The sequence below is a fragment of the Protopterus annectens genome, chromosome 15.part0 (genome assembly GCF_019279795.1).
Source record: "Protopterus annectens isolate FY-2018-M chromosome 15.part0, PAN1.0, whole genome shotgun sequence".
Taxonomy (NCBI): Eukaryota; Metazoa; Chordata; order Ceratodontiformes; family Protopteridae; genus Protopterus; species Protopterus annectens.
In genome coordinates this window covers 449,575,577-449,603,076 of record NC_056749.1, presented here as the reverse complement: position 1 = coordinate 449,603,076, position 27,500 = coordinate 449,575,577, and the positions used below count along the sequence as shown (strand labels likewise).

Below are 27,500 nucleotides of genomic sequence, written 5' to 3'. Positions count from 1 at the left end.
TTAAGCCTTACTTATGGCCCTACAATCATGTGCAGACAAACACACACTGACAAACCTCCACTGCTCAGCTGTATTTACCTGTATTGCTAGAAATCCCATGGGAGTGAATAGTTGAATACGATCAAAAGATGGTATTCACTTTTTCCTCATAGACTAAACTTTAGCTCTGGTACTTGACTGAGTAAATTGAGACTGCAGACACTTCCAGAGGAAATCACATACTTAATTAGCATGAGCATTAGTCACTCCCCCAGGCTGTCACATTTGCACTTCTATACTATGGCCCCATGGTGGTGGGGGGCATAACAGTATAGGGATCTCTAAATCAGAAAGTCTTACTGTTATGTAAAAAACTTCTGAGATAAGTCTTTCACATTGCAAAAAGCCTTTCTGAATCCCTGGACTCATCTCTTCCTTAAAATTTCAACAAATATCTAAAAAAGACGACTAAATGATACTCCCACAAAAAAAAAAAAAAAAAAAAAAAAAAAAAAAAGGAAGCATACAACCATGAAAGAAAGAATTCAACCATTTATTAGACACAAAGCAGAATAGCTATTTCTCATTGTGAACATAAAATTAACACAGCCATACACTCTTATGTAGTCAAGTTAATTACACTAATTATTCAATTAATACATTAGAAATATATGTAAAGATACACAGTCCAAATATATAAAAATACATAAGATACCATGAACTAAAACATAAAAATTAGCAACTGATATTGTATTAGACTTTAACTTTAAAACTGGTTTAATGCTAATACTTGTATTTATTCCAGGCAGACGAATTGGATGCAACAGAAATCCATTGATATTCTGCATGTTCGGTAGCTGTAACTATATCACATCCTCTAGAAATGAAATATATGTTTGCATCACTCTAAATTTAAATGTATGAGTATTATCTGTATCTATAACATGTTTATAAAATGCATTAGTGCTAACCTGTCTTCATATATCAGATAAATGTGCAGAAATTAGTTATTTTAATTTTCTATTACTCTTACCAACATAGAATACTACATATTTAACACATATAGCTAAATAAATAATATTGTAAGACATTCTGATAAAATTTGTAACTTATGTTTCAGAATATCAGCTTCATACTCTCTACTTATAAATCTCTCAGATGTTTTATCTATTTCTTTATTACATCTATTAATATTTGTGTTTAGCTGGCTAGCTCTTAAAAATTGACTACACACAATTCCATCAAAGATAAGCTTTGGGTGCATGATCAATCTATGTAAATATTTATTCTTACCTACATCTTTCATATAAATACTACTATTGATCTTCTTACCAGTAACATGAAATAAAACATCTAAAAATTTAATCTCAGTTTGTGAAAAGTTTATTTTAAATACCAAGAATGAAGTAGTAACATGTAAACAGAAACACAGACAAATGTTCCATCCTAGATTGGATTCTAATCACTGACCCAAACAAAATGTCAGTTGCAGGCAGACTACCCAACAGTATCAGTGACCACCTGCCAGCCTACATTCTGTGTAACACCTCTTCATCCATTAGTCAACACCAATATTAACAAACAAGAGATCTAACTAATTTTAACCCTACTACCCTCAGTGAAATCTTGAAAAACATCAGCTGGGAACCACCAAAAGTCCTTCCCCTAGAAATAAACTGTCAAGTTCTTCAACTTAGCATTTCTCAGTAATCTAAACAGAATAGCTCCACTCAGACAAAAAAGAATAAAAAATAATCATGGCTCACGAGGCCCACCAAGCCACTCGTGCTTACTAGGGACAAATCCTGGAAACTATGGCAAAAAAATTAAAATTCATTCTTCCGATCTCTTACATTACAGGTAACTCCATAATCAGGTAAAATGGCTAGTCATTAAAGATAAAAAAGAACAATGCCTAAGTCTTCAAAATAACCATAAACAAAACCCAAAGAAATTCTGGCATTCCATTACATCTCTGCTAAATCCATGCTCAAGGAACAACCCTTGCCCACATCCTGACAAAACACCTACTGAAATAGCCACCTTTTTCAATGCATTTTTATTGACACTATATCTAATCTCACCTCTACCTTTCCTCAAACTAACTGCAACTCTAACCCTGCATCTCCAGATTAATCTGCCATAAACACCACTGCCCTGTCTCCACCTAGCTTTTATTTCTCTACTATACCAAATGTTACAATCTCAAAGCTACTTCTCAAGTTCAAACCTGGCACTAATGCTCCTGACAACCTACCCTCTGAACACCTTCAAATGTCAGCTAAAGCCATTACATACCCTATTAGTATACTTCTTAACAGAGCTATCCAAAATTCCTATGTTCCTATTATCTGGAAAAAAGCAAAGCATATATTCTTCCACTTCACAAAGGTGGCAACAGCACTGGCATCTCCAGTTTCCACCCTATTGCTATTCTCTCCCATGTCACTAAGATCCTGGAAAAATGCATTCACACTCAACTTCTAAACTTTCCACTTCATAACCAAATCCTTTCCTTCACTCAGCAAGGATTCAGACCAGGCCACAGTACTACAACAGCTCTTCTGTCCTTTATGGACACACTTAATTGAGCTTGAGATGCTGGTAAAATTGTATCCTCACTCTTTTTTGATCTCTCTAAGGCCTATGATACAATTTCTCACCCTCTACTTCTTACACAGGTCTCTAAACTAGGCATCTCACTCTCCTCCCCAAACTGGTTCTCTAATTATTTAACAAATAGACAACAAGCTACCAAATGGCAGAACTCTTTCTCCATTCCTTAGCACATCTACAGGGGTTCCCCAAGGTTCCATACTAGGGCATCTCCTCTTCACTATTTAATTGATAATTTTCACTCTGTATTCACTCAAAGTTCTGTAATGCAATATGAAGATGACTCAGATATCATCTGTTCTGCCACCTCTATTTCCAAACTTCAACTGCTTACCAAAATGCCTTTACTTCTGCAGAAACTGGGATGTCTAACAACCATCTTGCCCTCAACCCTAACAAAACCAAACTATTATTGTTCACTCCCAAGAAAACCACTCCCCTAAACAAGACTGAGTTAACTATATGCTCTCAAAACAAAACTACTGTTGAGGTTGTATCACATACAAAACTACTAGGTGTAATCTTAGATGAAATCCTGACTTTTGACCTCCATGTGCACAACAGTACCAAAAAACTCATCAAAACTGGGAGTCTTCTATACGAGTAAACATTTCCTTAGCCATTCCACAAAACAAACCCTTACACTTGCAGGTGGAGTACTAACACTATGTGTGTGAACCCATGGAATAGAGGCATTGACCTCTTCCCTTTGTATGTGGCAATTCCTCTGTTCCTTACAGGAACAGTCTTCGGTAGCTGCACAGTTGTCTGTCATAGGTTGGATAAAAAAGTATTCCCTTTATTAACAGTTTCTTTATTTGTTGATGGAACATTAATAAAATCATTTGCAGGTGGAGTACTGGCATCATTTTTGTTAACAGATGAAATAGAGGCATTGATCTCGGTCTCTCATGTAGACTGAATTTCAAACAAATGTAGAGAATGCATAGATGCTTCACCCACAATCACTGTATTGGTTGTAACTTTCTTAGTTTGCAGATTATTGGATGCTGAAGATGTCAGTCTTGTTTGCTGTTTGGGCCATGAAAAATATGGCAATTTTTGACATCATTAGCATCTCTTAATATGTTGCATTTCTTGGTCAAAATCAAATCTTGCTCAAAGGTATTTACTCTGTCCAGCATGTTATTAAATTGTGCAGAACATACATTAAAAACAGATGAACTGACTGTATTATTTTACAGTACATAAGTATCTTTTACAAGTGATGTTTCAATGTCTGCAAAAAATTCATTCATTAAGTTCTTATGTTGTTTACTCAATTTAAATTAATTTCTTGTAATTTCTTAAGCAATGTTGGATAAGCATTACCATAGGTAGCATTTTAAGTGTATGTAAACCTCTTGGTCCAATGCCAAAGGATAAATACACTTGAACGCTTAAGCATTGCCACTGGAGTTTTTCTAATGCTGCACTTTCTTATCTAAGAAACTAATGATTTGCTTGAGACACTGGCAACAAGCATCATCATCATCATCAGAAATTATTTTCAGTGAGGTTCATTACCACTTGTACTCTTTTATTTTCCAAGATTTTGCATTGGATTTATATGCTGTAATAAGCATACATGGTTTATTTGTGTTCCAGTTGAAAAATGACATTAGACTTGCAAACAAACTTTACATTTTGATTCATAATTTCAAAATACTTGCACAGCTCATTTCACTGATTCACTTTATTGATATCTGTTAGTGTGAATGGATGTCTTAAAAATAACACTGACCGATTGCCACTTTTTGTTTAAGCAGTTTAGGAAGATGCACTATTTATGCTTTTGTGTGTATATTAACTGTTTTCATGGAAGTTCCACAGGTCAGGTAGTAAAATCCTGTCAGACTACAATATATTTAGTGACTGTGATCCCTGAAAGTAATTTTAAATGTAAATTGCTTCATCACTCTTCGTATGTGTGTGAGTCATTTGTCTCTGATAAGAGGAATTACCCTCATCCCTGTATATTTCAAACTCTAAAATAATATTTTCTGCAGACACACTAAAGTAACAATTGAAAGCAGTGTAATAGTTGTTACTAGTTATTGAAGTTAATGCACCAAATGTATATAACACATAAGTGGTACATGCAGTTTGTCAGGTATACAAAATGAGAAATCACCATAATTAGAAATATTCTTGTTTATAGTAGATTGTCCACTTATAAAGTGTAATCATTTAACAGTCCTAAGACACTAAGAATATGTTACATTAAAAATGAACCTGCTAAAATAAAGAATTCTTAATTATGTAATTAATAGTGCAAAAGTATCTGAAAATCAAATTTACTGTTTACTGATGAAAGAGCTTGCTTTTATAAATTATTATATGAGGGGATAAAGGCAGAAATAGGATGATGTAAACAAAGTGAAACAGAGATTTCATGCATTGTTCCTTACTATAAAATGAACTTCTACAAATATAATAAACATTTGCAATCCTAGCCATTTATTCCTTGTGTGACTTTTTTTCTTGTATTGCAGTTGAAGTTACAAAGCCTGTTGTCACACCCAGTGGATCTCGGTATTTACTATATGAAGGAGAAATGTTAGACCTCATATGTAAATCACAAGGCACCCCTCCAATTGAATACAAATGGTACAAGATTTGTTCAGGATGCCAGGATAAAATGGAAATATCAAGTGACGACACATATAAATCTCCATCTGTCAGCCATTCGGATGAAGGAAGATACTACTGTGAAGCTACAAACAGTTTTTCTGGGCAAACATACTTAAAAACCAGTGAAAAGTTAGAACTGGTGATACTAGGTAAGTGCTATATGTAAGATAATACCTCTTCTGCATTATTAAAACTACCATTTACAGAAGAAAGGTCTGATTCTTCTGGCGTGGATTAAGGTACACAGTAAAATAGTAAACCTCACAGTTAAGCCTGTTTCAGAAGGGTCAACTTGAAAAATAAATAAATACATAATTAAGCAAACAGTGAATGCATTTATTTTTGAGTCGGGTTGTCCCTCCAGCAGTTTTTTATTTTTGACTGCAAACAAACCTCACTTTCGACACAGGAACCAACTGTGAAAACGTAGTCAATGTTGAGTTTTTAACTAAATATGTAAGCATGCTTTTTTATAAATGAGAAGGCTATATTTATTCTCGTCTATCAGTCCAAGCATATTAGTAACCACAAGTTTTATATATATGTTTTGTGTACATTTGCATTTATTAATGCTAAATATTACATCACTCTGAAACTTGATTTGTATTGGATGAAACAGGTGTAAATGTTGAGTAACTGCTGACATGCTCTATTATGGTCTGATGAAGTGGAGCTTTGGTCCGTGAAAGTGCTTACCCTGTATATTTTCTGTACCAATTAAATATTTTGAACTAAGCTGTGCTTGGAACCTTTGCTGTTTTTTTGACATTTACTACGTTTTTTATTTATGTATTTATTTTTTTTTGTGGGCTTAATGACAAACTGATTAAAGTTAATAGATTAAATTACATTCTATGTTTAACAGAGAGAGAGAGAGATTAATTTAATTGATCTGTTATGGATTTGCAAACATATGTTTTTGGAAGGCCTTATGATATTTATTTGTATATATCCAGTAAGATCATAGGCAAAAACTCGCTTTCATGAGCACTAATTCATATATATGCAATATATGCATAATTAATAAATATAAGAATAAAATCTTTTTAATGTGAGTCTAGTTAACTTATAAAAGATTCCTCCACATGTTCAATGACTGCTTGTTTTTTAACAGAATGTATAGTTTGACAGGAATTATTTGCAGTTGGCTTTCAGAAAGCATCCCTCTATGGGTCTGTGCTTCCTCCCTTTACATTTCTTTGCTTACTTTAATTAATTTTGATATTGACACTTCTCAGATAATGATAACATTTGCAGTTTGCAGCAGTAGCAGTCAAAGGAGGCTGCCCATTAAGGACTTGCTAAGTAAATTATGTTACCTGTGGTAAGTTGCATTGAATAAACTGTAACAAGAAGAACCAGAGGTAACTGATAAAAAATGTACTAGATGTTTAGTGAAGTGCTAAAATCCCTCTGCCAGAAAGGAACACATAACCTGTAGTTTTTGGGTTTATCCTTAGTGAGCTGGACATGTGTGGTATTTATTAGAACATCTTTGCTGTAGCTGTATCTAGAAACCAGCAAATACTTGGTGACCAAGAGTGACATTGCATCAAATTCTGAAATGGGATAATCTTATATTTAACATTTTTACCTCTGGGGAGCACATGGTTTATAACAGTGGAACTATTAGTTATGTTGGAATGACTTGCTATTTAACAGTCTGTAACAAATGCAGCTGATGAATCAAGCTGTTGAAAATGACAGTACCGTACTTTATTCAGGCTGACTATGGAAAATGGATGAGTACTTAAGAAATAAATTAGGAAGCAGCCTTTAATGAGTGGAAGGAGTAAAGCTGAGCAAGCAGAAACACAATTATGGTGTATCCTAAGCTTTCTGTAAAGAAAATCATCAAAAGAAAACAATGAAAACATATTTCCTTTTTAATACAAGTCATGGAAATCATACCTCTCAACTTCTTTGCTCAAAAAGTTTGGAAAATAATGGGGACAAAAGCCCAAAATTAAGAACAATTTTAAGTATTGCACTAATTTGATTAAACTATTAGCACATGGATAGCGTAATGGTTAAGGTCTTTACCTGCAATGTACAAGATAAAAGGTTCAATCTTGTCCTCTGGGTAATGTCTGTGTGGAGTTTGAATATTCTCCCCATGTCCCTGTGGGGTTTCTCCCTTAAAAAACACACTGGGTATTTTCTCCTCAAACTCACCCCCTAAAGAATTTTAAAAAATTAAATGGAGTCATGGGCAGTACAACTCAGGGGAAGAGTTGTATAGACCTTCTGCTTTAGACATCAAAAAGGGTCACAGACTGCATGCCCTCTCAGGACTACCCACTCAGCAGTGTAAAAAAATTAATTTAAGTGATTTTACCATGATGACTAATGTCACCAGAAATGGGCATGGGTATTTTGAGGATCTGGCCTACTCTGACCTGTGTCAGGCACTCACTCTAGTGATGGGAGAAGTCTATATGCCTATGTCTGGCTATTGTTCATTTACCCAGCCTGGGTTACCTGGTATAGCTCTGACATAAAACCAATTTCTGCACTCAATATATGGTCACTACAGGATGCAGCTTGGAAATTGATGACATGATGGAAAGAAGGAAGTTGGACTTCCTGTGTATTCAGTAGGAAAGATGGAAAGGCAGTGCAGCAAAGCAACTTGGTTACTACTCAGAGGGAGGACAGGGTAGAAATGGTGTCAGAATTGTGGTGAGGGAGAGGCTTCAGTAGGCAGTGAGGGGTGCCATCAGAATTAGTGACAGACTCATGGCAAGATGAGCAGTATTCATAGTCTCAGCTGGAAAATTGTTTGATGGTGACCAACATGTTTCAGCAAGAGAGGCACTTACATGATCACATACAAAACTGGCCAACATGCTACTGAGGTAGACTTCCTCCTAGTAAAGAAAGAGCACTGGGGTAAAATCAGAGATTATAAAGTCATCCCCAGTGAAACAAATGGCTTGCAGCATATACTGCTGATAGCCATAATCAGCAGTCGGAAAAGGCTACGAGATCAACAGAGAATAAGGCTGAAGACTTGGAAACTGACAGGAGTAAAAGCAGTTCAAGGAAACACTCATTGCTGTAGCACCATAGGAATAACAGGAAATATATGTAGTTGAAGAGCAATGACAGTCTCTCAAAACAGCATGTGTGAAGACTTCAGAAAAGAAATGCAGCTGAGACCATGATGAAAATAAGGTACATACGTGAAGTTGGTTGTGGAATGCAAAAGTCCAGGAAGTTTTCAAAAGAAAGAAAGAGTACAAGAAAAAGTGGGCGATAGAAAAGATGGATGAGGCTAAGAGGAAGTACGGGCTGACTAACAAAGAGACTAAGAGTGTAGTCATAATAGCAAAGAAAAAGGTATCAGTGGCACTCTATCAGCTTCTGAAAAGTGACTCAACACATGGTACAAAGAACTATCAGGCTTCAGAAAGATAAAGAATATGTCAGGGATGCCTGCAACCACCTGCTCCCCAGTCCAATAGACACTGAAGGCAGAAGGGATACTTCCAGCAGCTTCTGAATGAAGAAAACCCCACAAAAGCTGTACTGCATTAGACACAGACTACAATGAAAAAGAAGAAATAACCACACTTGAAGATGTAAGAAAAGCACTAAAATGAAATCAGGGAAAGTAACAGGGTCATATGAGGTCAAAACTGATGTGAAAAGGATGTTGGGTGAGTTAAGGGTTAAATAGCTCCAGAGTGTACTCATAGCAGTATGGAGGAAACGGCATATTCCAGATGACTGGAAAATAAACTTTCTAGTGCCAGTATGTATGAACAAAGGGGACATTCTCAACTGTGGGCTGTGTAGAAGCATGCATGAAAGTGCTGGTCTGGGTTGCTGATAAACAAGTACGCAGACTAGTAGTGCATACAATGGGAGTTTAGCAGTTAGGATTCAGGTTAGGGTGCAGCACCCAAATAGATGTTTGTAGTGGAAAAGATAGTTGAGAAGAAGCCTGAGATGAAAAAAAAAACATCCAACTGGGCATTGCTGGAGTGGAAGAAAGAATAGGACAAGTTTCCAAGAAAGGTGAATTGTTGACACTAAGTACAGATAACACCATTGTCATGGCAGGAAATTGGAGAAATCAAAAGAAGCTGAAAAATTGAGATAGAGGGGAAAGTAATGGAATAGTTTAAGAGCTTCAGGTATCCAGGGGAATGATTGGGAAGGGAATTCTGACTGAGGACATCAGGTCTAGAGTCAGAGGGGCTGCAGCCATCTGGTATAGAGTAACCAGGGGTGTAGAACAGTGATTGTTTGTACCTTGACAGCTATTTTGGCTTGAGGAAGCATGTGTTGGAGGGTGGTGTTAAGCAAGTTCAGTTATGTGCAAGTCATGAATATGCATTCAGGTGAATTCATGTTGGCTGATAACTTGCAGTCTCTGTCTCCACTGGTCATTGTACATGGTGTCAGAAGTGGGATGCCAACTAAATATTGTCCAGGTGTAACGAAAGACGTGAGTGCAAAGGTAAATGCACGGCATGGCAGATGGACTTGCAGACCTGAACCATTGGTGTTTGATGGCAATGGCATGGAGAAGTGGTGTGTGTTTGCACAAGAATATGATATTTTCATAGCAGCTGCACATTCAGATAAAGACACATGCAAGGAAGCATTTTTACTTTTCAGTTTGGCAGGCTCAGAGGCTATCGAGTGAGAACATTCTTTTGTATATGCAGAGGAGGGTAAAAACTGCCATATCATTGCTCGGGCTAAGACCCACAAAGATCCAGAATGTTTAAAGCATAAATTTCAAGAACTGTGTAACCCCCAAATGAATATTACAATGGAGAGACATAAATTTAATACAAGAAATCTAAAATGTGGTGAAACTATGGAAGCATATGTTACCGACTTAAGAAATAAAGTGAAGACATGTAGATTTGGGGATCTAGAAGAAGATTTAATAAAAGATCACTTTGTATGTGGCATTAATAATGACACGGTAAGAAGAATTCTACTATGCGATAGTGAATTAATGTTGCTCAAAGCTATTGAAATTTGTCAGATACACAAACTCACAAAAAAATACCATTATGCTTGCAATATCTGCAGTAGGGAATGCCGACAGTGTGCAACAAAAAACTAAGACAATACGACCTCATAAGTGTAACTTGAAGAGCTGTGCTGTATTACCTGCCATTGTTAACTGCCCCAATTGTGGGGGCAGTCACGAACCTAAATGAGAGAAGTGTTTACCCTATGGTCAACAGTGTCACAAATGCAAAAAGTGGAATTGTTTTAAAAAGTTCTGTAGATCAGACAGACTCTTGACAAAATTTTGAGGACAGTGAATCAAACTGAGACTGTAGCAGACCCTGAAGGCAGTGATGAAACGTTTTATGTTGATGGTGTTTCTATGGTTGACAAGATAGTCGATACAGTGGACTGTCACTTGTCAGCAAACAGTGAAATATTTTGTACTGTAAAAATTAATGGGAAGCCAGTAGAGCTTAAAGTAGACACATTATATCAGCAAAAGCTTAGCAAAAGTAAAAGTTGGAGAGCTGCTCAGCTCAACATGGAGCATAAAACTAGTTGCTTATGGTGGAAAGGAAATTCAGACATATGGCGCTGTAGTCCTTCCTTGCCATTTTGCAGGTAACCGTTATGATTTACATTTCTATGTAATTTGAAGAGATGTACAATCATTATTAGGCCTAGAAAACAACCTAAGAATGGGTTTGATTTCACTCAATAAAGATGTGCACCATTTGAATACAAATGAAAATGACATTTTTTTCACAATGTTTCTTTGAAGAATATGCTGATATCTTCAGAAATAAACTTGGTAACCTTCCAGTTATGTATTCAATGAAGCTGACTCACAAAATATACCTGGTCATTAGACCTCCACGTAAAATCCCGGTAGCAATGCAAAGTAAAGTAAAAGCAAAATTAGACAGAATGGTGCATTTGGGTGTTCTTACTCCTGAGGGAGAGCCTACAGAACTGGTATCATCCATGGTGGCAGCCCACAAGAAAAACTCAGACAACATTTGGATGTGCATCGATCCTACAGGCTTAAGTAAAGCCCTCAAGCATCCTTATCATCCAATGTGCACAACAGCACTTATGCCAAATTCAACTGTTTTCTCAGTTTTAGATACCAAGAATTCCTTTTGGCAAATCTTGCTGGATTACAAATCTTCATTATCAACATTCAGTAGACCTTTTGGGAGATACAGGTTTTTAAGAATGCCATTTGGCATCAGTTCTGCCAGTGAAGTATTTCAGCATGCCATGGAACAGATATTTGCTGGATATCCTTGTGCCATTATTGTAGATGACATTGTTGGAAGGCAATGGGGAAAACAAGCATAACAGAAATCTCAGGAAAGATAACAGCAGTCAATGAAATTCCCATCCAAGAGAATGTTACATCTTTACAGCATTTTCTGGGTATGATTAATTATTTGGGAAAATTCATCCCAAATCTCAGTGAACTTTATGCACCATTGCTTGAGCTGACATATAAAGATATAGAATGGCATGGTTTGGCCAGCACCGAGAGGCGTTTGATACTTTGAAAAAGATACTTACCAATCCACCCACATTAAGATACTATGATGTCCATAAGCCTGTGACACTCACCTGTGATACCTGTCGGTATGGACTTGGTGCAGCATGTCTTCAGGAGGGTATTCCAGTTGCATATGCATCCCATACCCTGACTCAAACAGAGATTCACTATGTCTAAATAGAAAAAGAACTTCTTGCTGTTATGTTTCCATGTTCTATATTCAATGAGTATATACATGGAAGGCCAATCCAGATTGAAAAAGATCACCAACCACTAGTAACGATTTTAAACAAGCCGATATACACAGCCCCAGCCTGATTGCAATGCATGATGTTAAAACTACAAAAGTCCAGTTTTACTATTGTCTACACGAAAGGTAAACACATGTATCTTGCTGATACCTTGTCATGCACCCCCAGAAAGGCAACAGCAAAACACGAAAGTGAGACAGCTGATTTTGAAGTCATGGAAGTCAAACACATTTCATTATCATGGCTTGTTGAGTTAAGTAATCACACTGCTAAAGACCCAGTTCTTCATAAACTGAGTAATATCATCAACCGAAGCTGGCAAACCCATCAGACAAGTTTGCCACTTGAAATTTAGCAATATTTCCCATTCAGAGCTGAGCTCATATTGGAAGATGGCATCATTATGAAAGGCCCCAAAGTAGTAGTTCCTAATTTATTGGAAAAGGACTGTATACAAATTCTGCACAGAGGCCACGCAAGCACTGAATCAACTAAAAACAGAGCAAGAGACATTGTGTTCTGGTCCTCATTGTCCAAAGATATTGAAAGAGAGACTTTTTCATGTTCAGTTTGAAGAGTAATAAAACACATCAGCATAAAGAACCTCTACATTTACACCCAATCCCTGATTTATCATGGTAAACAGTAAGAGTAGATATTTTCAAATGGACTGGTCAACACTACCTGGTCCTGGTTGATTCCTACTCCAGATGGTTTGAAGTCAACTTACTCCATGATTTCAAATCTGCCACAGTAATTACAAAACTAAAGAGGCACTTCTCAATCCATGGAAGCCCACATAAAGTCATCTCAGATAACCGTGCACAATTCACTAGTCACGGGTTTAAAGACTTTGCCTCATCTTGGGACTTTATTCATGTAACCAGCAGTCCTGAATACCCACAAGCTAATGGTCCGGCTGAGTGTGCTGTCCACAGTGTAAAGCATTTAATGCAAAAGTCTCAAAGAGATGGAACTGATGTATGCCTCGATTTATTAAACCTTTGAAACATTCCTTGTGACCAAACACTAGGTTCACCAGCTGAAAGACAGATGTCCAGACAAACGAGAATAACTCTTCCAATTAGCAAACAGCTGTTGGTGCCTACCTCAAAGACTAATAAGGTAGTCAAAACTCAGCTATCGATAAAGTGTCACTCACTGAATTTATGCTGTGACAAAACCAGCAGGCCTGTTTGACAATTGTTCCAAGGTGAAGTTGTTCAAATGCAGACTTCATAAGGCCATGATCATGTAGGTATTGTGAAGGACATTTGTGCTGAAGCAAGGTCCTATATAATTCAGTCCAAAGGAGTAGACTACAGGAGAAATAACAGACACATTTTGCCTGTCCGAGAGCCAAAACCACAACAGACCTAGTGTACTGGTGATTCTAATTCTTCGAGTGAATTGCCAACTAATCTGCTTCAAGAAGACAGACCTCTTAATTGAAAAGGTTCTGAGATACAAAGTAATGCTTCAGTACTGAATAAACCTGTAAAGACAGCCCCTGTTTCTAATGCCAGTCAGAATCTGTATGTGATGTGGGCAGGTAGAGTCTGCAAACCTAATCCTAAATATATACAGTGAATTGGACTTGAAATCGGACAGGTCACATTGAACTGTTAATATGATGTTTAACTCTGGAATGCATTTAAAGAAAATATTAAAGTAAATTTGTTCATGTATTTGAAATCAAGAACAAAGTTAAAGCAGGAGGATGTAGAACAGTGATTGTTTGTACCTTGACAGCTACACAACTACACAGGTAAAAACTGCACTCTCCAATGCTAAGAATAGAGCATCCATGGGATCAGACGACATCCCTGGCTGTGTACTACATGAACTACAAAATGAAATGGCACCTCACCTAAGTGTCATGTTTAATCATAGCCTCACCGCAGGCTTTGTGCCCACTCAGTGGCATACAGCTACAGTTATCCCAGTCCACAAGGGGGGGATCCACCTTGGACCCTGGAAGCTACCGCCCCATCAGTCTGACGAGCCTGATCTGCAAGGCCATGGAATGTATTATCATGGAACTTATAAACAAAGACATTGGCAACCTTCAAACACTGGACCCCACCCAGTTTGGGTTCGTGAAGGGCCGATCTTGTCTTCTGAACCTGATTGCCTTCTTTGAATCAGTCTCCAGAGCTGTGGACGAGGGTAAGGCTGTCCACACAGCCTGTCTGGACCTTGCCAAGGCCTTCAACACCATCCCCTACTCTGGAATCATAGATAAACTTACTAATCTGGGCATTAATCCCTATATCACTCAATGGGTTGCCAACTGGCTTACTGACAGAGCCCACACTGTAAAAGCAGCTGACTCCAAATCCAGCTCTAGACAAGTGACAAGTGGAGTACCTCAGGGTTCAGTCCTGGGACCGCTCTTGTTTGGCATCTACTTTGTTGAAGTACAGGCCAACAATAAGGGACTCTGGCTAACAAAGTTTGCAGATAACTGCAAACTGAGAGCCATTATTGAATCCCCAAATGATGTGGAAATTCTACAAAAGGGCCTTACAGAAACATATGCTTGGTGCCAGAGCCATGGGCTCAAGCTCAATGCCAAGAAATGTATAGTAATCCCCTTTGGGAAAAAAACATGTACCCATGAATTACCACATAGGTGGCAGTACACTAAACACTGAAAGTGTGATAAGAGACTTAGGGACACAGGTGGACAGTGGTCTCACCTTCGGTAACCACATCGCCACAACAGTCAGGAAATCCTTCTGTGTGGCACACCTCATCACTAAGGGCTTTTCATCCAGAAAAAAGGAGGTCATTGTCCCACTGTACTCATCCCTCATTAGATCCATTATAGAATAAAACGCCCCATTTGGTATGTACCTCTCAAGACATCTGCAACAACTGGAAAGGCCGCAGAAATACCTCACTAAAAGAATCACAGGCCTAAAGCAGATGCCCTAGGTTGACTGTCTAAAAAAACTCCAGCTATACTCTGTCACATATTATCTACTCAGAGGCGATCTCTGTTTAACATACAAGGCCATGTCAAACCCAGAGATGTTGGACATGCTACACTTAAAGAAATCCCAATCCCTCAGAGCCACATGCTCCAGGGATCTAAACCTTGTCATCTCAATGAACAAAACATGCTGGTGGGATAGATTCCTCACCCAGAGACTCCCCAGACTCTGGAATAGACTGCCCATACATGTCAAGCAGAGCACCTCTTTGGCCCTCTTCAAAAGAAACCTTGAAAATTGGATGGAGATATGAAATTCACCCCGGGGATCACATCAGTCACCCTGCTAGAAGGGTTCCAGGGAAGTAAATATTGTGGGAAGAAATAGCCAGGGAGTTGTTATGGCTAGGCTTATATAGGCCCTAGGGCCAATAGCCTAGTACCAACCTATGAACCATGACTTATAATATTTCATCAAGGATCGCTCTCCAACTCTTTTGTTACATCCCAGTAACTATCCAAATGCTATGAATTATTCTGTGGCAGTTGTTATGGCTAGGCTTATATAGGCCCTAGGGCCAATAGCCTAGTACCAACCTATGAACCATGACTTATAATATTTCATCAAGGATCGCTCTCCAACTCTTTTGTTACATCCCAGTAACTATCCAAATGCTATGAATTATTCTGTGGCAGTTTACTGTTTCTTGTGGGCTTTTTTATCTCTGTCTCTGTCACCACATCTGCACTGATGAGAACCAGGTTAAAAATGCTCTCCTTCTCATTGTGAACTTTGCATTTTGCTTTAATCTTGTTTCTGTCCTTACATAGGATGTCGGCACTTCAGAGGTTTCCTTTGCCTTTGGTCTTCATCATCTCTTCCAGTTTACTGGTACTGATTCTGTACCTGTCAGAATCTTTCACTGTTGTATCTGGTGGTCTGTATACCAAAGTCATGGACTACGGATTCACAGCTTCCTCACTGCAATCTCAAAGACAGCATCTTTAACTTCCGTCCTACTCATCAGCAGCCAGTTTAACAGTGATTTTGTTTCATCTTAAGTACATATTATCATCCTTTCACCACCTTGCTTCTTCCTGTATTTTCTAGTCCCAAACCATATCTGGTGTAGCCTACATGTCTGTTGTGCCTTATGTCTTTGCCTCTTTCTTTGATAACAGCATGCAGCCGATTCTTTGTTGCCTCTGTCTGTGACACATATCACACTGCACTAACAATTTGCTGTTTCTATTACTCCTTTCCTTACATTTAAGGCTCTTATGTTCCTTCCCATACATTGTGCTCCATCTGCACCCGTTAGAGATACCCCTATTTTACTTTCATGGTTTCTTGTAAACATATTTCTGCACTTCTCTGAGAATATGCTTGTCATGCATTCTTCAATGCAGACTATCCCTGCCATAAAGTAGATCATTCTCACTTGTAATCCTGTCAGTTATTAGTCCATGTTCCTACTCACAGCACCAGTTCCCACAATGACTCTTTAAATTCCATTTTTCCAGCTTTCCTTACCCTTGGTGTACTCATAACTGCATTATCATTAAGGCTATAAATGTGATTGTTGACTTTGTTATTAATCCCATATTATAGTGTACCATTTTGTGTGTATAACAAAATGTTTGGTTTTGTCATCTTATTTAAATGAGGCAATTATCATTGGAAATATACTGAAATACAGCAGTGATGAAACAGCAAAAACAGTGTTGCATTCCATACTGATCAGGGTAGTCTAGAAGTTTATAAATGAAGATTTTGCTGATTTCCTTGCTAGTGCATTTTGTTATGTGAAAGCCTTAACACTGTCCACAGCTGACAGGCAGTCAGCAAGCACATTTGCTGTCTAAATGAGAAACAGTGTCCTGCAGGGTGTATTATTGTGGAATTAATGCACACCTAGGGGTGTTCTGAGCCAGATGCTGCAGGCAGAGTCCTCTATGTCCCTACAAAAGCATTATTTCCACAGTAACAAAGGGCATTATTGTACTGAGAGAATGTGCTACCTGCAAAATTGTTTTGTATTTCTTTTTTTAATATTATATGCATATTTTTATATATTTCTGATGTAAAATAGTTCCTCCGCCTAATGAATCCAACTTGCTTTAGTATTTTTTTTTGCTACAGAAAGTATTTTACATCTGCAGTATAAGATATGTAAATGTTTAATGTGTAGACACATACACACATGCATATAATGAGTAGAACAAACATACAGACTCATACACATACACATAAACATAAAACCTACATCAACACATTTAAAAACACAGACATACACACATAAACATAGATGCAAACGCATGCGAGCACACACACACACACACACACACACACACACACACACACACACACACACACACACACACACACACACAGCACTTGATAGTTGCTTTGTTGTGTATGCACACAACTGTAGAAGTCTCATTCTACAACTGAATGTATAAAAATAAATATAATGCAAACCATTACCAATCTTTGCCACCTACCCCCTTTTTACTGTCCATTGTTTCTACTGCCTAATGATTCTTTACTTAGCCTGCAGTAAGCAGCTCTTTGGCTGCTTTTTGTTGTTGCACTTTCAATGTTATACAAAAATAAAATGTGCGAATATTAGAGTGATCAGTATTTAGATATGTGTGTGTATATCCTTTAGTACACAGCACTTACCCTTTGTTTAATGTTATAGCAAGACAAGCTAGTAACACTGTAACAAACATTTGTAAATAAACCTGTCTGGCCAATGTGTCTTCCACTAATCCTTCATACAAATGTAGATTAGCCTCAAGTGAGTTTTAAGCAGCAATAAAAGATAACCTTAACTGAATATTTAGAATAATCCTTTCCGATAAACTGCTTGTTGCAGTTAGCATGGTGTGCTACTGTCACTCTCTGTCACTCACTCACATTTTTGTGCTGGCATACCACACAAGCACACTTGTACATGCGCTGTTCAGTGAGTGTAAAAAATGGAGGCCTTTTGGATTTTAATTGTCTGAGTTTCACAACAGCTTAATATGCTTCCCTAAAGTGGCAGACTTGCTTTTTAGTGGGCATTACCTGTGCATTAACACCCTGCTAGAGAATGTTCAATTCTCCATTCAGGGTTTGATGCACAATTTACATATTCTCTAAGCAAGCATTAATGTCCAGCAGGGTGCGTGTTAATGTGCAATTATCACCCACCCAGGGATGTTATGTGGGCTGATGCTGCAGCCAGAGAGCCTTTACACCCCTGGAAGGGCATTAATTACACATTAACACACACCCTGGAGGGCATTATTGCACTTAAAGAATGGGGTCTTTGTAAAATTGTTCTGTTTAAGTTATTTATTTTGTTAAGTACCACAATAATTTTTTTATATATTTTTGATTTAAAATACTTCCTCCACCTAATGTTTCAAACTTGCTGTAGTATATGTTAATTGTGTTGGAGGAAGCATTTTACATCCAAAATATAACACTTAAAAATATCCAAGCATTTACTTTATTTTTTGGTCCCTTCCTTCTAAAACATTTAAAACTGGTTTGTCGCCAGTCATTGGAAATTGAAGTTACTAAATAATGCATACATTTTTCAGGCTATTATTTTCTTCAGAAAATTCATACTATCACAAATCCTTTTAATTAAGCAAGTTTGTAATTTTATGAGTAGTAATTAAAATATGTTCCTATATTTGAACCTTTGTTCCCTCTTTATTTTAGGCTTTATCCAGATTTTTTCAGCTGAAAGGTCCAGAAGTATGCAAATGTTTTTATTGTTGCTCTCACTCAGTCCCTCAAGCACACCACTGTTTCAGAAAATATATGTTAAGAAAATCCTAATAATCAAGTAAAATATGTTCCTATTTTGAGCCTTTGTCCCCCATTCATAGGTTCATAGGTTCATAGGTTTATACTAGGCTATCTGCCCTAAGGCATTTATAAGCCTAGCCCAAAGTTTTGTGGCTTACGCCACCCCTTATATGAAAAAATACTTATTTTAGGTTTATCCAGACATTTTGAGCTAAGAGTCAACAGAACACACCTTTCAACTGTCCAGATTTTTGGCTCATATATTTGGACCCATCCTCATAAAATGTGTAGTTTCCTGTCAAATGACTGGGATTGAAGTAATTAAATAATGACATAAATTATTGTTTCAGACTTCGTATCCTTCAGATAATACGTGCTAATGGAAACCCTGTTGTTCTAGCAACTTTCTAAGTTTATAAGAGCGATATTTAAAATCTGTCCTTATTTTTGGTCATTTGTCCCCTGTTATTTGTGGCTCTATCCAGATTTCTTGTACCAAGAGGTTAAGAGGTATGGTCAAGAGGGATGCAAACCTCTTAACTAATGCTGTTGCTGCTAGGGATTGCTCTCACTCTTCACTCTCTCTCTCTCTCTCTCTCACGCACAAACACACACACACACACACACACACACATTTATTTTACATTTGCTAAACATCAAAAGCGCTGCTTAGCGAGTGTAAGGTAAAGGCTCGATTGATCTCTCACTCTCATACACACATACACTGTCACACACAGACAAACACATGCACACTTTTATTATTTAAATTTTTTTTTGCTATTTTATACTCACTAAGCAGCAAAAGCACTGCTTAGTGAGTATAAAATAATGGCACACATTATTTTTTTATTTCAGGCCGAGCCCCACAGCAGCTTGATATGCTGTTATGAAATGGCAGACTCATTTGTTAGCAGGCATTACTTGCACATTAATACCATGCTAGCAAGGGAGCCTGCAGGCAGGTGCAAGGGGGTGCACTTGCACCCCCTGGATTTTCTTAAAGCTATCTGTGATTATTTAATTTCCACTTACTTTTTTTTTTTTCTGTAAAGCCAGCCTGCATCGTTCGGAACTTTGGGAAGAGATGGTAGTGGAGGTGGCAGTCAGCAGTTACATGACATAATGCATAATTGACGAGCCTCAAATTCCAGTCCTTAAACTGCATCTCTCCATTTACAACCGTAGTTGCAGAGTTAATTGGATGACTGTGGAAGTATCCTATTGACCTAACCAAATCAAAGATTCATTGTGTGGTGGAAGGACTGGACTGGGCTGGTGGTGTTGTGCACTTTGTTTTTGTATAGCAACAAGAAGGTAGGTAGGTTGATCAAAGACGGGGAACAAGAAAGAAGTCCACTCCTGCGGTAAAATTTTTTTTGCACACTGAACACTTGGCACCAAAACGCGAAAGTGGCGCACTTGAGAGTTGGAGTGTGAGTGAGTACCCAGTATTTTCCCTAGTGTCCAGTGCTCTCCAGGGAACATGAAAGAAGTCAACTCCTCCTGAGGTAATTTTTTTTTGTACACTGAACACTTGGTGCCGGAACGTGAAAGTGGCGCCTCCCCTAGTGTCCAGTGCCCTCTGGGTGATTAATGGAAATGCCTCAGAGTCATAGTGAATCCGATCCTCGGATTTTATAGAAAAATATGGAAAACTGATAACTTATAATAGCAAAGCTTGTTGCAGTGCCAGCTGGTACACATTGGCAGAGAGGTAAGCAGCTTGTTTGACACAGAGTTCATGTAATCTTATGGAGGGGGGTCGGGGATGTGAAACTGGGTAGTGCACACTTATGAACCTATGAGCTGTATAACACAAGTACCAAGTCCTGTCCATTGGCATGAGTGGCAGCTTCCAGTCTTTCACTAGGAGGGAGTCTGCCTGCTTGTTCCCAGAATGAGAGTTATTTGCAGTTGTATGGATGCTGTGCTACTGAGCTGATCCAGATTCCTTGCTAAAGCCTTGCACAACTTGTATTCCCATTTTTCTGTTTAACTTTATTTTACAGACTCTGCTTAGCTATAATTAATTTCTAAATTCCTACATGCAATCACCAGTTCTTTTTTTAGTTTGAGTGTGTTTAGAAGAAATTAACACTGGACTGTCTGACAGCACTTTCTGTGTTCATTTTTTTCTTGGCCAAGGCATTATTTTAGTTACTCCTTACTGTAAAAGAAGTTTGGTGCAAGCCTATGCTTATGATCATACTAAGTGCTTCATAAATGGAATATCTTTATATAAGAATTTAGTTTTTGCATTTCTGCAGAACAGATAAGTTATGTTGTCTAGCTGTGTGCAGCTCCTAGGCATTTTATCTCTGTCTTCCTTAATGTCCCCTTAAATGCTGGACCATTTCTGGGAAGGAGCTGAGGAGCACAGAGGCCATCTGTGAATTTCCTTTTTATGATGGAATCACTCCCAGTCTGTTCAGAATGTTTTGATAAGAGTCCAAGGTCTTGGTAGTTAAAGCTGTGTATTCGTGACCTTATAAAATTCATCTGAATTCCCACCACCGCAGGTTAGTTTAGCACTGTCGCGTTCTGTTAAAAGAACTTCAGATACTCTGTACTGCCTTTTGATTTTAGCCTGTGAAGGCTGCTCAGATGTACAGAATCAGTTGAATTGGATGTGAAGCTTTATTTACCTTCCCTTCCGCACAGCTGATTGTTAAAAGATAAAGCAAGTGTTGCTGTGTTAGTTGCAATACAGCACACCATTGGATGCATATGCTAATTTTTTCCGATATGTAGTATGAGTCGCCTTTGCTTGCTACCTTGAGGTAGTTCTACACTTGACTTAGCGAGAGCTCTTTTCCCAAAGGTGGAATGAAAAACATCTGAGGTTTAGGTACCTAGTTTTCCTGATAAGTGTTGTATTTCATACACTTCTGGACACACCTGCTAGACAGATGGTGTGATTTGTACATATGTATTCACAAGCAAACTCCCACAACAAAGAGGCTACTGGCTTTCTCCAGAGTTACTTGTTGAGCTAAAATCTGAAGCCTTTTAAATTAGTAGTATGTTATTATGCAGTTCTTTTTATGAAAAGGAATTGAATATGTTATGTGTTTTTTACTGTTGTGATGTGACCAAACAGTTGAAATGTTAAATATATAAACAAAATTTGAAGTCACCAGTGGGTCCAATAGAAGAAAAAAAGCCATTTCATACCTCTCAACTGTCCAAATTTTTGCAGAATGTCCAGATTTTTGCCTCATATTTTTGGTTTGTTCCTCATAATAAAATTGTGTTTTTTGACAAATCACTAGAATGATTTAAAGATTAAAGTCACTAAATAATGAAATGTATTTGAGTTTCAGACTTTGTGTGCTTCAGAAAATACATGCTAACATAAATCCTGTTATTCTAGCAACATTCTAAGTTTATAAGAGCAGTATTTAAAAATGTGTCCCTATTTTGGGGCCTTTGTCCACCCATTATGTCAGGCTTTGTCCAGATTTCTTGTGCTGAGGTTGAGAGGTATGACAGAGATTATTTATGAAGTAGTTCTGGTCAAGCAGTGTATAGTGTTGTCATTACAAAATTATTGCTTCAATACATTTATCTTGGATACAGCTATCTCAAACTTCAGTCAGTTTCAACTAAGTGAAACTTTAAAAAGTGTTTTTGCAGTTTTGCAATTCCTTGTACATGCCCCCCCCAACACGCACACACACACACACACACACACACACACACACACACACACACACACACACACACACACACACACACACACACACACACACACACACACACACACACACACACACACACACACACACACACACACACTCTCTCAGTGCTTAATGGTAATGATTCCACAGTCCTACAAATTGAGAAATGAGAAAACCCACAAAGACCGAATCACTTTTTTTAATCACTGATTAGCTAGTTGGAACCTTGGTCACTTCAAAAACCAAGTAATAGTAGCGCAACAATTTATGCTGCTTTTATAGAAGCTGTACATTTGCTGCATCTGAGCTTGAGCTTCTATAGCAATTTTATAAGTTCATCAGAGCAATTTCTTGCACTAACAGGTTGAGGTGTGTGTGTGTGTGTGTGTGTGTGTGTGTGTGTGTCTAGAGCATTGACAGATTAGTGACTGTGTGTGTGTGTGTGTGTGTGTGTGTGTGTGTGTGTGTGTGTGTGTGTGTGTGTGTGTGTGTGTGTGTGTGTGTGTGTGTGTGTGTGTGTGTGTGTGTGTGTGTGTGTGTGTTGATAAAACATGAGAGCATTGACAGATTAGTGACCAACAGCATGAAGGGTTAATGTTTTTATCCATAATATAAAAACAAAATACATTTGTCAGGGTCTGCAGTTACACACACATTGTAACAGTTAAAATATTGACTGCAAGGGTAGAGGAGATAACTTTGCACAAGCAAAGGCTTTAGCAGTGGTATTGGGATAGTAAAAAGTACTGAATGACAACAACCACACTTCTTTTTGTTTATCCTGAAATATAAGCATGTGTTAAAGGAATAATTGACACTTAAAAGATGTCATCATATTGGTACTTGAGAGCTGTGAGAGCAGGATATGGGAAATGTTCCAAAATGTATTACTGCGCTATGAAATAGCCATCAAATGATAAGATAGTGGCTGAAATTCATATAGGGTTAATGCAGTGTGCAATGAAGTATATTGCAGGTAGCAGCCATGTGAGGATGTTGATAGTTAAAAGGCACAAATTGCATAACTGCACAATAGTTGACAGAGAGCATGGAAATGAGTACACAATGACATGTAACTGAGGAGTCCCATAAAAATGTGCTACAATTAATATGCAAAGGCAGGACCAAAATGGCAGACTGATTCAGAGACAAATAAAGTAGAGGAGTTGTGCAGCTGTATTTTATCTATTTTGAATGCCAAGATTTGTGATGTATACAAGAGATAGCAGTTGGCATAATGGTTAAGGTCTTCGTCTCCCATGCACAAGGTACAAGGTTCAATCCTGACCTCTGACCAATGCCTCTTTGGAGTTTGCATGTTCTCCCTGTGTCTCTGTGGGGTTTCTCCCACATCCAAAAAACATGCTGAGTGTTTCCATCTCAAACTCACCAATGAATAGAGCTGTGGGCAGCAGTACAGACTCTACATGGTGCCCTATAGGGGGAAGAGTTGTACAGACCAACTGCTATGGGCATCTACTGTGGTGTACAGTATCCTCAAAATAGGAGAACACAGATCATAGACTGTGTACTGTGGCAGGGCTAGCCACTCACTGGTGTAAAATATGGCTCTCGGTGATTCGGTCATGTTGACTAATGTGGCCAAAATGGGCATGGGTAGTTACAGGTGATAAGTGGGTTGAGGACCTGGCCTACTCTGACCTACCCCAGGGACCCTTGCCAATAGTGTGAGGGGCATATGTGCCCCTATTGACCAATGTGTGCCCGCCATAAAGCCCAGCAGCCCGGGATCAATAAACTATTGGCCTTCCGGTGTCTAGTTGCCCAACCTGGGTTACCCGGGATAGCTCTGTTGAGCGAAAGATGGGTGTAAAACCAACCAACCTGTCAAATATGAACTGAGAATTGCTATGCTTAATGTGGGTTCACTGACAGGACACAGCTTGGAAGTGGACGACATGATGATAAAGAGGAGGCTGGACATCATATGTATCCAAGAGATGAGATGGAAGGGCAGTGCAGAAAAGCCACTTGGCTTGGGATCCAGACTTTACTATTCAGGAGGGGGACAGGCTAGAAGTGGTGTAGGAATTATGGTGAGAGAAAGGCTACAGAAGGCAGTGTGGGATATTATCATAATTAATGACAGACTCATGGCAATCGGACTCCAGTGTAATGATAGGGCAGTATTCATAATCTCAGCCTATCCCTGCAACAGGTTTGTGATAATGAGGAAAAGAGTGCATTCAGACAGCAGTTGCAGGACCTACTAGATAAAGCAGGCCAAAGTGAATTAGTGTTGATAATGGGTGACTTGAATCCACATATCGAGACAGACAGAACAGGATATGTGGAGTGCCTGGGTCCACATGGGTGGGGCAACAGGGATAAAGAAGAAGGCATTCTAGACTTCTGTCTAGCAAATGGCTTGATAGGAGCCAACACATGGTTCAGAAAGAGAGACAGTCACAAGATCGCATACAAGAGTAGCCAACATGCAACTCAGGCAGACTTCCTCCTAGTTAGGAAAAGGCACTAGGGTAGAATCCATGATTGCAAAGTCATCCCAAGTGAAACAATCGACCCACAGCATAAACCAGTAGTTGCCACAATCAGCTGCAAGTAGTAGTCAGAGAAGGCTCTAGGGACTACAGAAACCAGGCTGAAGACCTGGAAGTTGACTGGAAAGAAAGTACAACAGTTCAGGGAATTACTCAGGGTTTTAGCACCCCAAGAAGAGGAAGAAATAGGTGGAGTTGAATAAGAATGGCAGCACCTAAAAACAGCATGTGTTAGGACTACAGAAACGATATGTGACTGAGCCAGGTATGGAAATAAGGCACATAAGGAAAGCTGGTGATGGAATGCAGAAGTCCAGGAAGTTATCAAAAGAAAGAAGGAGTGCAGGAAGAAGTGGGAGATAGAAAAAACTGACCAGGCTGGGAAGGACTACTGGTTGGCTAACAAAAAAGCTAAGAAAAAAGTTGCAATAGCAAAAAATAGGACATCGGAGGAACTCTACCAACTTCTGGAAAGTGACTCAGGAAGTGGCACAAAGAAACTATATTAGGTTGCAAGGCTAAGACAGAAAGATAAAGAAGATAGTCAGACACCCTTCATAAAGGATGCCAGCAACAACCTGCTCACCAGTCCACAGGACATCAAAGGCAGATGGAAGGAGTATTTGAAGAAAACCCTACAGAAGCTGTACTGCCCCAGAAACACTCACCCTAGAGGAAGTAAGGATAGTACTAAGGAAAATAAAGTCAAGAAAAGCAGCAGGTTCAGATGAGGTCACAGCAGAGATGATAAAGATGCTGGATGAGAAGGGGGAGGAATGGCTCCTGCGGGTTACTCACAGCAGTGTGGAGAGAAAGGCATATCCCAGAGGACTGGAGAATAAGCATTCTTATGCCAGTGTACAAGAACAAAGGGGGCATCCATAACTGTGGGCAATACAGATGCATCAAACTCTTATACTGCATGAAAGTTCTGGAGATGGTGATCGATAAATGAATACACAAAGTAGTAGAAGGCAAGACGGGAGATGAGCAGTTCAGATTCAGATCAGGATGCAGCACAATTGACCTGATGTTTTCAGTGAGACAGATACATGAGAAGAAGCTAGAGATGAGGAGAAAGTCCAACTGTGCATTCCTAAACTTGGAGAAAGCATATGACAAGGTCCCAAGAAAGCTGATCTGACCAATACTGTGATGGTTTGAAGTCCCAGAAACATTGGTTGAATTAATGCAGGCTGTGTACAAGGACCCAATGACTCAAGTACGAACAGTGTTCGGCCTCACAGAGGGGATCCCAGTGGGAGTGGGTGTACACCAGGGTTCAGCTCTGAGCCCACTGCTGTTCATACTGGTGATGGACTACATTACCAAACAGGTCAGAGGGGCAGATCAACAAAGTTGCTGTATGTAGATGATGTGGCATTATAGGCAGATTCTGAGCTTGAACTTCTGCAAAGGATAGGAGAATGGAATGCAAAACTGAAGTCACATGGAACGAAACTAAACACAGACAAGACAGTAGTAATGGCAGCAAATTGGGGAGATCAGAAGAAGCTGAGAATAGAGATAGAAGGGAATATAACAGTGGAACAGGTAAACAGCTTCAAGTATCTGGGAGGGGTGATGGAGGAGAAGGGAAGTCTGAATGAAGAGGTCAAAGCTAGAATCAGAGGGGCTGCAGCCAACTGGCATACCGTGTCTGGTGTAGTCTGTGACAGAAGAATGCCAAAGAAGCTGAAAAGTAAGGTGTACAAGACAGTGGTGTGGCCAGTACTACTGTATGTTACAGAAACCTGGGCAGTAAAGGAAGAACAGTTGAAGAAGCTAGAGATGATGGAAATGGACTGCCTAAGAGGGGTGGTAGGATGCCCACTGTGGGACACATGAAGAAATGAGGGCAAAAGAGCAGAAGCCAAAGTAGCTCAAACTGCAGAAAAGATCAAGGAGAAGAGATTATGGTGGTTTGGACACATGCAGAAAAGCAGAAGACAATCTGGTGAGGAAGATTTGGGGCAGGCAGGAAGAAGGTAAGAAGAAGCAAGGATTTCCAGCAAAGAGGTGGATGGATTGTGTGAAAGAAGATCTGCGACAGTCGGGCATGAGTGTTGAAGAAGGCAGGAGTGTGGGACTGAATTGAAAGAGTTGGTAACAGTTAACACAATTCCCTGACCCCATTAGAAAAATAGGAAAAGGGGCTGAAGATGATGATGACAAGAGGCAGCAATACTAGTAATATTTTCCTAGGTGTGTAACTAGGCAAATGACAACTGGGACCTTTTTAAGCCTAAACATACATCCTAAATCTCTGACAAATTTTGGTACCCTTGATAGTGTAAGCAGGGGCTTGGGAGATAAAAAAATTTACAAGCAGGGCATAGGAGATGAGCCATTTATAGGCTGTTATATGTCCATTTGAGATGTAGGTGATAAATCAGGGGTGCATTTCTTGTTCCTCATCCAGCTGCCCAGGTTATACTTGAATTGGTAAGGGAGGAACTCTGCTTCAAATAGATGGGGAGCCTGCTCCTTTGAAGGAGTAGTCTCTGGTATGCATGCCTTGTTGTCCAGTGGGTCCTATTTATATA

General features: G+C 38.9%; 1 protein-coding gene across 1 annotated transcript in view; it reads left to right on the top strand.

The window, feature by feature from the left end:
* The window catches only part of LOC122789845 (V-set and immunoglobulin domain-containing protein 4-like), a 569,118-nt gene that overhangs the window by 230,319 nt on the left and 311,299 nt on the right, over window positions 1-27,500 (top strand). The window contains exon 3 of the mRNA XM_044057281.1: window positions 5,091-5,378. Within this exon, the coding sequence (XP_043913216.1) occupies window positions 5,091-5,378 (288 nt within the window). The remainder of the gene's footprint in view (window positions 1-5,090; window positions 5,379-27,500) is intronic.